The sequence below is a fragment of the Castor canadensis genome, chromosome 4 (genome assembly GCF_047511655.1).
Source record: "Castor canadensis chromosome 4, mCasCan1.hap1v2, whole genome shotgun sequence".
NCBI lineage: Eukaryota > Metazoa > Chordata > Mammalia > Rodentia > Castoridae > Castor > Castor canadensis.
Window position 1 is genome coordinate 130,199,324 of NC_133389.1, and position 17,792 is coordinate 130,217,115.

The 17,792-nt window shown below is 39.1% G+C and overlaps 1 protein-coding gene across 1 annotated transcript in view; it reads right to left on the bottom strand.

The window, feature by feature from the left end:
• Positions 1-17,792, bottom strand: part of Pde11a (phosphodiesterase 11A) — a 376,507-nt gene that overhangs the window by 39,321 nt on the left and 319,394 nt on the right. Inside the window, exons 16-17 of the mRNA XM_074071157.1 lie at positions 11,357-11,434; positions 5,932-5,995 (exon numbers count right to left, since the gene is read on the bottom strand). Coding sequence (XP_073927258.1) covers positions 5,932-5,995; positions 11,357-11,434 — 142 coding nt within the window. The remainder of the gene's footprint in view (positions 1-5,931; positions 5,996-11,356; positions 11,435-17,792) is intronic.

A 17,792-nucleotide genomic window follows, 5' to 3' on the forward strand; every position in this document is an offset into this window, starting at 1 on the left:
ATTGACATAACAGATAAGGTTGAACAGGTATTTCCAACAACACTATGTTGGGCACCTAGGAAATAGCTGAATGAACTAACTGGATTTACAAAATACTGGAAGTGTAGAAAAAGAACTTAGACAATTGATGGCCAGAAATCCTGGCTCCTCAAACTAGTTTTTCTTCATTCCAGGCTCTCATAAAGATAAGGTTCTCAGTCTGTCAAAGGTGAAATGGGTTTAATTTTGGTCAACTACACAAAATCAAGATAACTTATTTACATGTATCTCAAGAGATGGATCACAGATAAAACTTAAATACAAAATCAAACTCAGACACACACACACATGCACAAATCTGAGAGAAGCAAGTATGGAGTTATTTATAAAGAAAATGAATATCCAGTAAGGTCAGATTTCTAACATTTTAAATAAGAAATAAAGGTCCCTTTCAAGAATTCAACTCCATGAAAGCAGTGAGAATTACTGATGAATGGATAAAGAAAATGTGATATGTATGCATAATGGAGCATTATTCAACCATAAAAAAGAATGAAATTATGTCTTTTGCAGGAACATGGATGGAGCTGAAGAATATCATGTTAAGCAAGATAAGACAGACTCAGAAAGATAAATGTCACATGTTCATTTATAAGCAAAATCTGAACCAAGAGGAAGGAAGGGAAGGAGGGAGGGAGAAAGAAGAGGGCAGTGGGGGGTGAGTATGATCAAAGTGCATTATATGTATTATGAAAATAGCAAAATGAAATCCATTAAAACTGTGAGATAAAAAGAGGGGCAGGTAGGAGTGCAGGGTAAGAGAGTAACTGAGGGGATAAATAAGATCATATGATCAAAGTACATCATATGTATATAGAGGAATATCACGATGAAATCATCTGTTCAATTAACATATGCTAATTTTTAAAAGTAGTTGGAACTACAACTCAAAAGACCACTCTCCCTCCAACCTCTGACCACAGTCCCTTTGCTTGTGTGCTGTGTTCTCTAGGACTTGATTCACTTCTCTCCTCTACTACCTTTGCTTTTATCACTCCAGGCCTCTCTCCTTTCTCTGGTCTTCCTTGAAAGAAGAAATGGTCCCCTTAGGGATTTCCTCATTAATTCAGTACTCAGAACTCTCCCTCAGCTGGCTCTGAAGCTGCTCTTTTGCATTAAAGACTGTAAATATGCACATCAGGCACCCCAAGGTGGGAGTGCTGCATAGGTCTGTAGTCCCTGGAAAGCAAAGAAATTAAGACAAAATCCTGTCCTGACTCTTTCTAAAGAGGTTCTGTGTATCTCCCCTATGCTTATTTTATAGCTTAACTTGTACTACTGTTTTGTTTGTACTTAAAATCCACACAGGAACATTAAGTAGTTCCTGATTGAATTTTATTAAAGGAGATTGAGCAGCTACTCAGGCCTTGGGGGATCCCTGGGGAACTCCACGTGCTTACAGTCCTGTGTCTGAGGAAGGAAAAGAATAGACCTCAGTTAATACCAAAAAATAAAAAAGCAGGCATTTTGGAAAGGAATTCAGAAAAATGACATCCAGGAAGTTGAAATATATTTACATTTTAAAATATATAAATATATTTTATATATAAATTTTTAAAAATATTTTTTAAAAGGTCCTAATTTTTGTCCAAATGCTTCCTAAAGTCAAGAAATGAGTATAGTTTTTAAAATATCTTAATCTATTCAATTTGGAGACAAACACGAATGAGTTTTTCAGCTTAGAAGCTGTGTGACAAGCTTCCTCATGGAAGCATTTGCAAAAACATGGTCTTGTGTTTTATTTCCTTGAACACTTATTAGTGTTCTGCACTATCAGCAAAACATCTAAAAAAATGTTTATTTCAGTAACTAAGAAGACCACCTACAAGCATCTATTGGACCTCCCAAGTTGATCTAAAATGTCAGGGCAGGAATTGCTTTTCTTCCAAGTACCTTGCTTGTCACTTTCATGTCCCAGATGGGCTACTGCTCCTCTTAGTCACTGGGGTTTCTGAAGACCCTGGCACTTCATGCCTAGCCCCACTCCCTTTCCAGTCTCCTATACTCACCCCCAATTCACCTAACTTCCTCCCACTTTACACACGTACACACACACACACACACACACACACACACACACACACACACACACTTCCATCCCTATCATAGCATCCACCCCAATACTACACTTTCTCAATTCCTGGAAGAGTCACCTACCTCTTCTCTTCAGTCTATTTTCAAACTTTACTTTCCCACATGGAGGGCAGAGATGTTAAAAGTTGCTACTCAACCACGCAAATTCTTCAGCTACCTAGTTTTATGTGACTTTCTGTGACTTTAAACATGTCACACTGAAATTGAAGTCAGAGCTCAAACAGAGAAGAGCACTAAAAAAAAAACTGCCTGGTTTGCATAACACTGAGCAAGAAAAAAAGCTCTGTTTATCATGAAGCAACTGAAATTTCAGGATGTATTTGTTATTGCAGCAAAACCTAGGCTAAAATCAATTAGTACAAAAATTAGCAAGGAAACAAGAAGCTCATGTTAAAAAAGAAAAGAAAGTAATAATGTACCCTAAGATATATAGCATTAGCTTGGTGGTCAGGTGAGGCTATCAGGATGACACAAATGTCACACAATTTTGTACAATTGTCACTGAAATAAAGCTAATAACATTCTTCCTGAACTTGTACTCTTAGGAGAAGAGCTTGGAAAACAAAATGTTAGTAGCAGGCAGTAGTTGGTATTGACTATCTCCCCTAGGTGTTGCACAAAGCAAGCTCAGAAAAGGATCCACAAGTTTATAACTAGAAAAGAAAGGGAATTTAAAGAAATTTGGATCTTGCAAAGATGGAAGATGCTGCTGCTTCTCGATTTCAAACACTAAAAGTTAAAATTAAGATGTTTTAAATGAGAAGCATCAATTAAGTCTTAAAGTGAGAATCCAATAAAGGTATGGCTAGCACCCCAATAATTTAAGCTGATTCAATTAGGTGATGTGCAGCAATTTTTTTAACTGGATAAAAAATGGCTCATAGAAATGACTTAACTACATGGTTCTCTCACTAAAGCCTGTGAGGCCCAAGATACTACAAATTAAGTCATGAGAGAGAAAGAAAGAATATATTACTTTTATATTTCTTTATTCTTGAGTGTAAGGAAGCAAAAAAATGCAAAGAATCTAAGATGCTTGTATAGAAGAGAACTGTGGATATGATTATTGGTAAATGGAAATGACTAGAATCAGAGACATAGGAAGCTGATTAAATGTTTAAGGGACTTTTAACACTAAAGAAACCACAAGACTGTGACAATATAAAATAAGCCTTGGGCCCTCAACCTTTTGTAGAAGCAGGTTGAGAAAGCTGCTTGACCTTCAGGTAATGAGAAGGACAATGGAAAAGGAATAATTCTCTGGGAAGGATAGAAAGGCTATGGAAAATAATGAACTGGGAAACACCTCCACTGGAATCAGGCCCACACACTGGAATCATTCCACTGGAATCTCCATACACTATGGCGAGCCCTCATAGTATATGCCGAGGGGAAATTTAGGATTACTTTGGACCACTAACTAAAAATGTTCCTCATCTCCTCCCTTGCTGAATGGGAGTGCTATGATGATATTTTATGTTTGAGGTGGATGTTAGACTCTGTACTTTGGGTCTCTAATTTGTACTCAGACCTGTTATAGAGGCAAGTACACATACTCTAGAGATTCTGGACTTTGAGTTCGATGCCCTGGCTGATAGGCCATTTGGGTTGTCTTCCCTGAGGAGAGGAAGAGTATATTTTGTTGGTAAGAAGGAGAGCAAGTCATATTTTTGGTGATTAGAAGGGTAAACTGTGGTAGACATGCTTTCACCAATTTCTAGCTTTCTACTTGCTGAGCACATGGAAGGATTGTTCTTCTTGGTAGAGTGGGGTCATGTGACAAGTTTGGGCAAATGAATTGTTGAAGGGGGGCATTTAATTACCAGTGCCTCTGACAGAATGATCCAGATAGTGGTGCCTTCATCAGCCCAGACCAGAATGAAGACAGAGTGACAGCCAACCTTGGATGCACATATTCACGAGCAATTTGTTTTAAGGCAGAAGGTTTTGGGTTTAGTTTAGTTTGTGGACACACTGAATCACTGAAACTGCAATTGATGCATCCTGTGTAGCAAGGTCTAAAACATTATGAAAAATGAAGTCTTGAAGCCTAATCTGCTACAGTCTCATTTTTACCTCCACCACCTAAAAGTTGTAGGATTCCAGGCTACTAATCCTTCTTAAGCCTCATTATTCCCATTTGTGAAATGAGGATGATAACTATATTTCCTAAAGATGGCAAAAGTTACCCCAAACTTGGTGGCTAAGACAATAGGAATTAGTTCACTGTGCAGAGTTCTAGGGATTGATGGGCTATGCTCCCTCTGGGGGTTCCAGGAGAGAATCTGTTCCTTGTCTCTTACAGTTTCTGGTTACTGTCGGCACTCTGGCTTTCAGTTTCTGCCTTGGCTTCTCATTGCCTTCTTTTAAATGTGAGATCTCCCTCTGTTCTTTCTTACAAGAACACTTGTGATTGAATTCAGGGCTCTCCTGGCTAATCTAGGTTCATCTCCCCAGTCAGATTCTTTAATCACATCTGTAGAGATAGAGATGCTATCCTCAGGTAATGATTATAGGTTTTAGGATTAGCATCTGGTACCTTCCATGGCCATTATTCAGCCTACTATATTAACTATACCTATGTTAAAGGTGTTTTTAAGGATTAAATGAGATAATATGCACAAAGCAGTTATTTATTGATGTATGAAATGTATCTTATTTTTCCTATAATGTCAGCCTTTTTTTTGCCATAGTGTTTTTTAAAATTTTTTTATTTTTTCTTTTATTCATACGTGCATACAATGTTTGGGTCATTTCTCCCCCCTTCTCCCCACTCCCTCCCTTACCCACCCCCCACTCCCTCCCTCTCCCCCACTACCCCCTCGCTACCAGGCAGAAACTATCTTATCTCTAATTTTGTTGAAGAGAGAGTATAAGCAATAATAGGAAGGACCAAGGGATTTTGCTAGTTGAGATAAGGATAGCTATACAGGGAGTTGACTTGCATTGCCTTCCTGTACATGTGTGTTACCTTCTAAATTAATTCTTCTCGAACTAACCTTTTCTCTAGTTCCTGGTCCCCTTCTCCTATTGGCCTCTGTCACTTTAATGTCAGCCTTAATATACCAAGTTACTGTTTGGGCCCCATGGTTCACATACTAGGTGCTTCATAAAGTTTAATAGCCAGTTGGTAGTCCCAGCACTTGGGAGGCTGAGGTGGGAAGATCACTTGAGCCTGAGCAACATAGCACGATCCCATCTCAAAAAATTAAAAATTAAATAAAAAAAGAGAGAGAAAAGTTAAAGAGCTATTAACTCATAAATACTATTAATAACCAAGAATCTTGAGTTGGGTAGTTACTTGACTGAAAACTATTGTTGCCATAAAGCTAATGTTTTGGGGCAGTGAAAATAGATAGGTGTCAAGGTATGATTTTTGTAGAACAAATTAAATTGGATAATGTACAATTTGGTCATAGATATCTCTGCTATCTAAGTAGTATTGAAAAGGAAGTATAGAATTTCATTTTTAACCACCTTTTTTTAAAATGTGAAAAGTAGGACCTTGTGCGAAGGCATGACTCAAAAACACCATTTTTTAAATGCTTGCCTTAAGAAATGGTCAAAGTGTTATTCAGATTTAACACATTGCAAAAATCTTACAGGCAGAAATATTTTTGCTCAGTGGAAGCACAATGAACTGTGTTGCGACTAAGCCTGCTGCTGTGTTAATACTGATGCAAATCGACTAGGGTTTCAGTGCCTGGTAGTCAGGGCTCTGGGAATATTGTCATGTCTCCCCCTCCCCCTGCCCCCCATTCCCTTCTCTGCTGAGCCCTGCCATTAATCACCACTTGCCTGTCTGGAGATCTCCCACGGTTTGGTCACGGCTCCAAGGTCACAGGCTGTCATTAACATTGATCTGAAAAACAGAACCAAACAAAACAGCCTGAATAATCCTTTGTTGCATTCCTAAACAAACCTGTCCTAGATACATAAATAAGTAAAATGAAAGTGAGGCCAGCTCACATCTTCTTTCTCTCAACAAGGGGCAGCACTGTTTATAGTCCTTGTGTTCCGAATCTCCATCGTGTGGCCACCCTGCTTAGAAGACAAAGCACTCACACATCTTCCCTTTTGTTTTGTCTGCAGCAAATCAAGGAAAGCAAAACACTTTTCTCTACACCTGAGCCTGGTGTAAAATAATGTATAATGGACAATGTTTTTTAAACTATAAGCAAGGGAATCAGTCTATAACACTATATAAATGGCCAGTGAATCTATTTACCATCTTATCATTGATTGATGGGAAGGGAAGAAAACCCACATCAGAGGTGAGGCACATGCCATGGAAGGAGCGCTTTCATTTCCATGGGTTCCATGGAGCTAAGATTTATGGGTGAGAGCCATACAGTGTCGCTCTAGTTTACTACCTGACTCCCACCATGTTTTATACTCAGCTACTGCTTTCACTCATGTGAGCACGTAAGAAAACACAGAAATGATTTGAGTCAGATTTTTGAGGGACAGGCTTAACTAGGATTCTCACTGAACCAAGGAAAAACGGGACTAATTCAAGTTGTACGCATTATAATTTGCTGTGGTGGGAGAGGGAAAAACAAGGCACACTCTTTGTCAAGAATTTGCTTTTTTTGCGCTAAAACCAGCAGTCTGCGATGCAAAGCAATACACGATTTGAGCTGAGAGAGCACATCTTGCCTGACTGCTTTTGGAAGAAAGGATTTGTTGTTAATGGGCAGAGAGCTGTCGTGCTGTCAGATGTTAATGTTTTCTACCCAGCAGATCCCAATGCCTTAAAAACATGTCTGCAGCCCACATGGCAGAGCAGGCTCCACTGTAGTGCAGGTTTGTATAACTTCCCCAGGAAACCCTACAGGGAGCAAGCAGGAGGGCAGATAACAACAGGTCATTCAAGGCAGAACAGGCAACACCAGCATCAGCAGCCCTCTCTGATAGGAGAAGCATTTAAGAAGGAGCTAACTCCCAACATCGGTGTGTTAAGCATTATGTGAAGAGAGACAAATCAGTCTAGTCTTCATTTTTGATCTTCTGTAACAAGCACTTGTACAGTGCTCACCATGCACCTACCTCTGTACTAAGTGCTTCCTTAACTCAGACTAACTACTAGCTAAGCAAATCCTCATCCCCATCCTCAAAGGCAGGAGTTATCATTGTTATTTACAAGTAAGTAAGCAAAAGCATGGAGAGATTAAGTAACTTTCTCCAGGTGAGTAAAGGATTCACCATTCTGTGCTTATTACAAAGTTATCAGACTCCATCTCACTACACTAGAATGCTTCTCATTTTAGGTTCTTTAAGGTACCTAAGGAACCAAGACTGTGGGTGACACATAGGACTCTGTAGGGTCTCCTCAACGGGAAACAATCCCCTAAATGTTGCTTACTTGGATCACAATTTGGATAATTACTTAGTTCTATTCAATTGTTCATTTATAACTTCTTAGATTCATATCACCTTAATCAGTTGATTAACAAGTTTCTTGTGTATCTGCGATGTGCTCAGGTGACAATAATTCTAATAGCTAGCATTTACTAAGCAGCCACTTCAGGGTGACTGACATAGTTTCTTCATTAGTTAAGGATACTATTATTATCTCCATTTTACATGTAAAAAATTACAGCTCAGAAGGTTAGGAAACTTGACCAAAGTTATAACAGCTAGGACATGTGAAGACTCTGTCTTCACAGAGTCTGACAGAAGAACCTTTATTCCAATAAATACTCTGTGGGGAGGGGGGGCGGTCAGAAAGTCCATATAGAGAGGACGGAAGAGGCTGGGAGGTAGGAAGGATGGAGTGGCCGAAACCTTTATTCAGTTGGTACTGGGAAGTCATTTAAGGTTGAGGACTCAGGAGGAACCTGATTAGAACTTTAGGGAGAAAACTTAAGATCATTTGAGTAAAGAGAGAGAGTGAAGGAGAGCAGCTGGAAGCATAAATTGATGGGAGCCTAAAACAGGAAGGGCAGGAGCAGAAATGCCAGGTTATGAAGGAAGAACTGGAGGAGATGAATGCACAGTTGTATCTTAATTTTTAGATCAAGCTTCTGCAAAAAGTGAAAGTTCATTACTAAAGTAAATGGGCAGGGAGGGAGTTTGTACCAATTGTTTAAGTCTAGTCCAATTTACTGTTAATTTGGGTCAATCAGTTCGGTACAATCGAATGAATGGCCTGGAAGAAGGTGGGCACAATGATTTCTGTCCTATGTGGAGTGGGAAAAGAATAGTTGTGTAGTTAGCATATCTGATACTCTCAGAAGATCATTTTTAATATACCTGTCATTTATATGACAAAACTATTCCAATAGTGATCTTGGGGTAATTGTTATTTTCTTCAGTGGTTGTGTAGTTTAAAACAATCATCAACTTAAAAGGCATTTAATGTACTTTAAAAGATATACTCAAATTCAGTAAAAAATGTCATATATGAGCTGAAGTCTGCACTTACCAAACAAAAATATATTGCACCTTGCAGTTTGCATTCCATTTCACCATTTAAAATTTTAAACACAAATAAAAACCACAAGTGGTCACATAAAATGAAAGACTAGAAGAAACTCAAGTTATGTTTCTTCTTCTTTCCCATCATGGTGCTATCATTGTTTATTCTGCATATGTCATGTAAAAGCATAAGCTCTGCAAGATTGGAGGCGTGAACTATATCTGGAGTGAGTTCAAAAGGTTCCAAAGGGGAATGCACTCTGCGAAGTATGTAGCTGAATCACCTGTGTCACAGGTGCCACTGTATTACTGGGCACTCTTGGATTTAGCTTACATTACATGCACAACAGAAGGACAAGGAATAAACGTGTGCTAACTTGAAGCTTTCCTGACAGTTATTTTGACTCTTAACAGTAACCTCAGCAATTGTGTAGAATTTATACCAAGCAAAGACTTTCTTCCGGGAAGAATAGTTCATTGTTGACTTTGTTCAGAATTTCTGGCATATGGTGATGATTAAAAGCAAATGGGTTGGTTTTATTATTTTTTTTAAGTTCTCTACAGACAGTGCTTCAGCAGAGGCCTGGCCACGGGGCACCACAATCAGAGGGTCAGAGTCAGACCATGCACTGGAGGAGGGAGGATAGACTCGAGGGCAGAGGAGACTGCCTGGAACATCTCCACTTTACACACAGTGCTTCCAAATAAGGTATTTCTTTCTGATGCGGGTTCCCTGCCAAAAAGGTTTGAAAACCTCCTTAAGAAAACATCCAGGTGGAGATGCTGGCACTTTAGGAGTGGAGCTGAGAAGACAGCCTTTGCCCAAGAAGCCAGCTGGGAGTCATCTGAGAAGACAGTAGTTGAAAACATGAGGACGCTGAGGAATAAGAGAAGCAAAGCAAAACTAGGTCTAGGGGACGGTTGGTTACCTTTAGGGGAAGAAAGAGGAGGGCTAGTGCAGGACAAAGACAGGAAGAGTCAGAAAGACAGGAAGAGTCAGAAAGAAAGCAGAAACTGCAGGACACCCTGGCTTTGCAGAATCCAAGGCTGAAGAGAAATGTAAGGAAGGAGAGGCCATTCGATTAGGGGCTCTAAAGAGATCAGCAAGCTGAAAAGAAGGAAGGTCGCAGGATTTGATACTGGGAGGTGACCAGTGACCTCTAAGGGAGCAGAAAGCACATTTCACAGGCTTAAGTCCTCAGGAGAGGAATGGCTAACCACTCTGCGCTATCTCCATATTTTAGACTATTGTGCAACTCTAAAAGATGCTGAGATATGGGCATGGAAAAAATTAGAGTCATAGATAGAGTTTGGTGCCAAAATAAGCTCAGATTGGTATTTAAGTATATAACTTATGTTAAAATTAACAGAAAATTCACATGAAACAGTATTTTTCCTATGAGTACACAGGTATGTAGACGCTTTGGAAATGGGCTGGGAAACCACAACAAGCTATACAAAAGCATAGCTGTGCAACCAGTATGGGCATTGGGGATGGAGCTCAAAGAAGCCTAGGTGTGTATCTGTGGTAATCTAATTTATTACAGAAAACTATATTCATATAATTACTCATGAAATAAAACATAACATTAAAAGAATTTGGAGAATGAAAGAGATGAGACCTTGAGAATGGCAGCCTTTACAAATTTTTGTAATTTGTAAAGCACTATGGAGCACAGGCTCCCAGGCTGGCCTCAAACGCACAATCCTCCTACCGCAGCCTCCCATCTTTTGGGATTATAGATGGTAGCTCTCATGCAGGGTTTAGGGATGACTTTTAGTTGAGGAGGTACAAGGATGTTTTTAGATCTAGCCAGGTCACAAGGGACAAAACAAAATTTCAAAAACACAAGCCAAAATCAATAACTGATACAGTGGGGTGGGGAGCAGGGGGTGTGATGGTAGAGGCATTATTGGAATTAGGACATGAGTGGAGGTGTTGTCTTTATTTTATTTTATTTTTTTATTCATATATTCACATGTGCATACATTATTTGGGTCATTTCTCCACCCTGCCCCCTCCCCCACCCTCTCCCTCCTTCTCCTCTCCCCCTCGCCCCCAAAGGTGTTGTCTTGAAGAGAGGAGGGGTCTCTCTCTGGAAAGAAGAGAAGAAGGTCTGTAAAGTAATACAGAAGTATTAAAGTAGAGAGGGGAGAGACAGAAGGCCCTTTAGTGATAAAACCACAGGAGTGAGGTCAGCTGCAGAGGAAGGGGGCAGTGGAACCCTGAGTCCTGATGTTGATGGCAGAGAGTTGATACAGCAGGGTTGAGGCTATGATAAGGATCCTGCTTTGGGTGATTCGGCAGTTGCCTGATTGTAAGGCAAACACAGTGTCCTAACCCTGGCCACACAACACTGGTTTTCTGTGCAAAGTCTAGCACAGGCCCTCATCTCCACTCCCCAGATGACTATTGTAAGAAAAGAAAAGCGGTCCACTTTTTTTTGGTATTTGCTAACTCTGGTTTCTAAGGTTCAAAAATCCCTTCTCCTCCCAACTTGCACTTTTTCACCCCTAGGAAAAAGAAGAAATCATGGCTTGTTGAAACTGAACTAATTTGAACATCATTTCCTAATTTTGAAAGCAGATTTATGGAGAGGAAGCAAAAATATGAGAAATTATAAGACAAAAAACCCCTACATTCTTTATCTTGTCTCAAGTTATTCAACTAATCTCAGGATGTTTTGAATGTAACCTAAGAATTTTTACTTTAAAAATCACTTATATGCTCTTAGTACTGTCAGAAAAGTGTGGTTAAATGTTCAAATAATGAAAAAACACATAAACATGAGCTTTTTCTTACCGAACTATGTCACGATGGTTTTTGATATTCCAATCATATTCTCCTTTACTGACAAGTTCAAAAAATTCCGTTCTCCTCCTGCAGGAAAATCAAATGAAGAAGAAAAAAAAAAAAAGCCTGGAATGAAATTTCTCAGTCTGTGGGGTGACATAAACACATTTATGGGGAAAATATAAGAGCACCCGAGCCAAGTAACTTAATATTTGAAATCATGAGGCTAAAGCACTATCAAAATAAATCACTTAAAAAAAAAAAGGAATGTTGAAGCTGCAAGAAAAATTCACATCATTTCTGAATACATTTACAATGGAGGAGATTATAAAGCCATAAAACAGAAAACAATGTGGTACTGCATTTAGGATTATGTGCTGTGAAGCCCTGGTGACACTTACTGAAAGCCAGAGAAAGGAGGCAAGGACAAATAAAAAGGAACAATTTCACAATGTTTGTTTATCATTCAACAAAGAATTGAGTTGCATGACAGTCCAAGATAGGATAAACTCCCTGGTAGTAAATTCAAGATAAATATTTGTTTTCCAGGTTAAAAAATAACTATTTCACCATTTCAGTGCTCAAATGCATAGGCTATAGAGTCAGACCTGTTTAAACAGTGTTTCAATTGCCTACTTGTTGTGCAACTTTGGGAAGTTACTAGCCTCAAACCACTTCCTCTTACCTATGCTTCCCCCATAGCTGGGATTACAGGCTTGACTCATGGCACTTGGCAAAATAAACAAAATTGTAAATAAAGATAAGATATGCACTTGTATGATTCGCATCATTTGCCACACCCTAGTCCAAGCTTGATGAGGCTAACATATATCAGATCCTTCCTGCATTCCTGGCAATCTTCATGGGTTCATCAACTACTCCCCACATGACCAACCTTGAGAACATTATTTAACCTCCATGGACTTCAGTTTTCCTATTCATAAAGGGTAATAGTAATGAGATTACCTTATAAGGTTGGTGGGTGGATCAAATGAAATGACTCATGTAAATCAGTTAGCAGAGTGCCAGGCAAAAGCAGGTGCTCAGTAAGGATGTTAGTGTTATTAAGCTCAGAAGGAGTAAGTACCTGGCCCAAGTGCTCACAGCCGGTAAGTGGTAGAGCTATTGGAGCAACAGCTCCCCCAAGCAACTAAGATATGCCCTGGGCGTCCTGGGAGCAGAAAGGAAGACCTTAGCTTGGAGGGTCGTGGAAGATCATGGGTGGGTTTCTGGAAGAACTTGTCAGTCATCATCCTTGTCATTCTATGCACCTGAGTGGACATTTTAATCTCTGAGTTATTTCAAGAAATGTCCAGAATGCAAGCCCGGTGAGGACAGGGTCCTGGCCAATTTTTGTTCATTACTTATATCAACGCCTGATAGGCAATCAAAGCTCAAAAATATTTGTTAAACTGATGAAAAAATTAAAACAGCTATCTCAGATTTTTATTCATTTTTAAAAGTAATTCTTCAGTCATTGGTTCCACCTAGATTCTAATTGTTGGAAGGGCTTCATAGTTGTCATGTAGAGATTGAGATTCTAAAACAATATAAGATCTATTCAAGAAAAGTCCTGTTATATTCAGACTATATTCTAACTGGAACCCACCTGACAACAGAACAAGTTGTACAAAATAGGAACACAATTCCCATCCGATGTTCCATCTGCTGACATGTTTAGTATGTGGAACCTAACACCCATGGCTCACTCACTGCCAAAACACTGTCCCTTTTTAAAAAATGACAACATTTGCCAGTAGTGGAAATATTAATAGCTAGAGTCTCTGGTATGAAATTCCTAAGTAAACTGAACTCAAAATTGGTCATGGGTTTCATGTGACATTAACAAAGCTAGATTACCTCATATTGGGAAGAGGGGATAGTCATCTCAGAGAATGGTCGAGCCTGGCACCACAAAAAGAACCAGGAGAAGTGTAGTCACTGATAGGATCATATATACTATACATTTGGCGATCTATTTCCTGCCCATCATAAAATGGCCACCTTCTAAGTTTTGTGTAAAGCATCTTCATATATATGCTCATAATTTTACTAGGTAAATTGTACATAGAATTCCTCTGCATGTTTTAAAATTTTTATACAATAATATCACAGTTTATGTGGGTTTTGGCAACTTGCTTTTTTGATGTTTGTGAGGTTCATCTATGTTGTTATATATAATTCCAGGATATTCAGGTATATGTACAACTGTTTACCTACCCATTTCCTGATGATGGCAACTAAATTGCTTTCATTTTTATTTTGTTATTACATATAATGCTTCTATGAACAGCCTTGTGCATGTCTCCTTGTAAATTTGTGAGTTCTGTGTGTAAAATGCATGGGTGTGTCTGCAGGTATATGCATACATATATGTGTATGTGTACATAAAACTGCTGGGAGACAGGATGACTTCTGTGTTTGAGTTTTCATTATAGTTATAGACCATGAAAGATGCCTTGAGCTTTTGAGAGAAATAACTACAACTCTTTCATTTCACAGATGAGGAAACTCAAGGTGAAGGAAGGTGAAGTGTAGCACAAAACTTTGGGGCCAGGTAGGCTTTCCTGTTGTGAGTTTATGCTCAGTTGTGGCTGCCAACCCTTATGAGATGTGATGGCCTTGTGGGCTGCAGTATCAACCAAGGTAGACCCCAGACAGAGGTCTTGCCATCATCATCAAGGGGCTGCTCCAAAGAAAAGCTGTAGGTAGCCCAGGCCAAGCTGGTGGTCCATGGTGCAGGTGATGTGTGTGTTTCTGACCTCCTCCTTTGGGACAATCATTACAAAGCAAAAACAGGCAATCCTCTGTGCTTTTGGGGATGAGTTAACCCATGTAGCTGTTCCTTTTAACATCTACACGTGTATGTGTGTTTAGATTGTATAGAGTCACGGCATAAGCATATGCGAAACTATTAGAAATCAGAGCATTTGTAGGAATATGGGGCTCTTAAAATGAATATTTGAAAATCCTCAAAATTATATAATACCCTCTGGATTCAGAATTCTTTGTCATGAGGAACTATGTCATTAACTCTCAAGCAGATCATTGGGAACCTTGGTTTTCAAGGACAATGGCAAGTACCTTAGCTAGTGAAAAGCAACTTCCTGGAAAATCTCATTTATAATCAGATATGTTTTTATTAGGCTTTTATTCTGCTCTGCTGACATATGTTCCACTCAGAAAAGTAGCAGTCTTTAAAAAAGCATCATTTGAACAGAACTGCTAAAATTACCCTCAAAAATAACTCCAAAGTTTGGTTACCAGTCACCGATCACCACATTGAAAATCTTTCTGGTCTGTGATTTATCTGCAAGGTACTATTTATTTGTAAAATAAGAAATCACCATTCCTGTGTGTATATTAAACAGGGATTTTTTTTTGAAATTTATACATCTATACATGTGGATACATATCATTATCGATTCATCTGATGCCTTTGAATCTACTAAAAGCCCATGAATGTCAGGGAGCTTTCCTGTGGAGGTAGGGAGCCATTATGTGCCTCCCCTGCAGTTTGGGCTCCAGAATCATCAGTCAGGGTTGTGTATTTGTGAACAGGAAGTGCGGGTGCACGAGAAAATTTATTCTCAGTGTTCTTACAGCTTGCTTATAAGCAAATCATACATTTGTAGTTAATTGCTAAGTGTAGATCTCAGAAAGATTTCTGGACACAAAAGCCCTGGAGAGAGGAATAAAGAAAGAAATATGCAGATGTGAACTCCAGTGATTAGGACTAAAGAAAAAATAATTGTATATTGAATTTTTAGCATACCTTGGTAGTGCAAGGGGTTTCATTGTGATAGTTCCATAGATGTGCACAGTGTTCTTTGAACAAGATCACCTTATTATATTTCCCTAATTCTCCTCCCTCCTCCCCTTTTTCAAATGGAGTTGGTGGATTTGTTATGCTATCTATCTATCTATCATCTGTCTATACAATATAGGATCTCACCATACAACCAAGGATACTCCTAACTCCGCCTCCTGAATGCTGAGATTACTGGTGTGCATAATCACACTCAGAGTGTATGTAATTTTGAAGTAAAATTTCTCCTTTTTCAGACTAGCACTGATAACACAAGGGCCAGCTAAGAATGTGAATGAAATGATCTATTTGGTGCTGTGCTGTTGTTGATATTATTAATAAAATTGACAAAATGCAGGAAATGGGAAGACTAGAATTACTTACTTTAAACACTAAAAATGGAAGATTAGACAACACAAGACCCCAACAGTCAATTCATTCAAATCACAATCACCAGGCAAAGAGTTGGACAAGCTGTGGTGTAGACGGAGCTTCCTCCGGTTGCTCTCTGCAGTAACTTCAGCCAGAGTATTCTGCATGTGATAATTTAATTATTATTTTCTCTCTTCCCCAGTGGGATCTGAGTCCCTTTGTGGAAGAGCTATGTCTTTCCACCTGCACATTCCCAGTGACTAGCACAGGGTCTGGCATAAAAAAGGTGTGGAAATGTTGGATGAGTTTCTCATTCTCTATTCAGTTGTGATATCATGTGGATGAAGATAGAGGGATGAATATGCACAAAAATGTTTAAGTATGTCAAAACTATCCAAGTATTTCTTCCATCATCCTACCATAGGGCCTGTTGTTCTAGCATTAGAGGAGTTTCAGTGGGTTAGTTCATTAGGCGCTGTTAAAATATGAGAATTTTTTGGAGATAGTAATGGGTTGAGCCCCGTCAGTTAGTAACACCTTACTCTGTCTCAGGTTATCTTCATCCTTTCCAATAGTTGCTAGCTGCATGTAGGCAACTGAGAAAGGTGAAAACAAAGAACACAGTGGGCTTTAATAACGATGTGTTGAGTGATGAATGAATGAATACTTCTGTCTGCACAGCAGCAGAAACATTTGTTGACTTCCCTGTGTTCTGGTAACTTATCTAGCCATTAATTTAATTTTTAAAAGAATGGTCAAACTATTACTCAAAGCAATCTAAAATTGCTTAGTACATTTTGCTGTCTTCATCAGATGCTTTTGATAAATGCTACTATACTGCATATCTTTGGAAAGACAAAGACAAAGAATCCATTAGATTGGGCATTCCCATAATTGCTGATGGGTGCTTATAGAGCACTAAGTGGCAAATTTTCAACTTGCAGATTAGTCTGATTCATTTAGAGAGCCAATCTGAAAAGTACTGAGTACCTGAGTGGATTTACAACATCTAAATTGTTGGATAATTCTCTACTTAAATAGTGATCTGAAGCAGGGCTATCTAGAGACCTGATCAGAGAAAATTTGATAACTTTGGGCCAATTACTCACCCTCAGTAAGCCCAGGTATTCCTGTCCATAAGATGGAGATAACAATATCTACCTTGTGGGTTCATATGAGAATTCAGTATTAAAATGTTAATATTTTGAGCACTCATTATGTCAGGCAATGTGTCAGACTGGGGTTTGAGAATGAGCTAACCAGTAAGATGTCTGCATTCCTGGATCCTCCATGCTAGTGGTGACACAGGGAGATATGTATTGCCTAGAAGAGTGCTGGCCCTGGAGTAGGCCACATAAATGATGTGGTGTTGTGTAATCACAACCGGTTATGTAATCTCAACCTGTTGGGGAGGAATGCTAAGCTGTATATTGCTACCCAGTAGCAACAACCTTCTGACTGTATCAAAGCTAAAGAACTGCCAACCTTTGGTGCCCCAGCTTAGCTCAACTGCAAATGGCCTCTAATTGTTGTTTCAGCCCCACTAGACCAGCTTCTGAGCAACTATGACCCTAGTTTCCACATGTACTCTGCACCCTAGGTGGTGGAGCATTAATAGATGTCATGAGTTTGGAACTCGCCTTAGGTATGGACATATTTAAGTTACTGCTATCACTAATGCCTCAGTGTTCCAGGATTGGCCTGTTTCCTCTTTTGTACTCTTAGACTTACAGTTAAATAACTGCAGAGAGGATCGCAGAGGAATTAAAAACAATTCTGGAGTCCTGCTACTTGGTTCAAATCCCAGATTTACTATTAACCTTGGGAGCAATTTGCTGAATCTCTCCAGACCTCTGTCCTTATGTCCTCTGACCAGATTACCTTGTCTACTAGGACTGCTTTCAGTATTACATGGGATAACGTGCATGCAAAGCTCCTAAGTAAGCACTCAGGAAATATCAGTTGTTGTTTTTATTAGTAATTATGGAAGTTGACTAGGTCATCTTTGTTGACTTCCATGTACAAATAGTCTGGGACATTTGTGACATCTCTTTGAAGTCACGACATTTATGGTTTTTAGATCTCTCTGCCAATTCCAAAACTCATCTTTTATGGTGCATATTTTATTAAGTTTCTGGCTGAATGATTTCTTTTTTATAAGGTACTTTGCATTATCAAAGCTGTTTTGTATATAGGTAATCTCCCTTGTGGGCCACAAGTACTATAGCAGATAGGTATGGTGAAATACCTATCCTTGTATTTCTG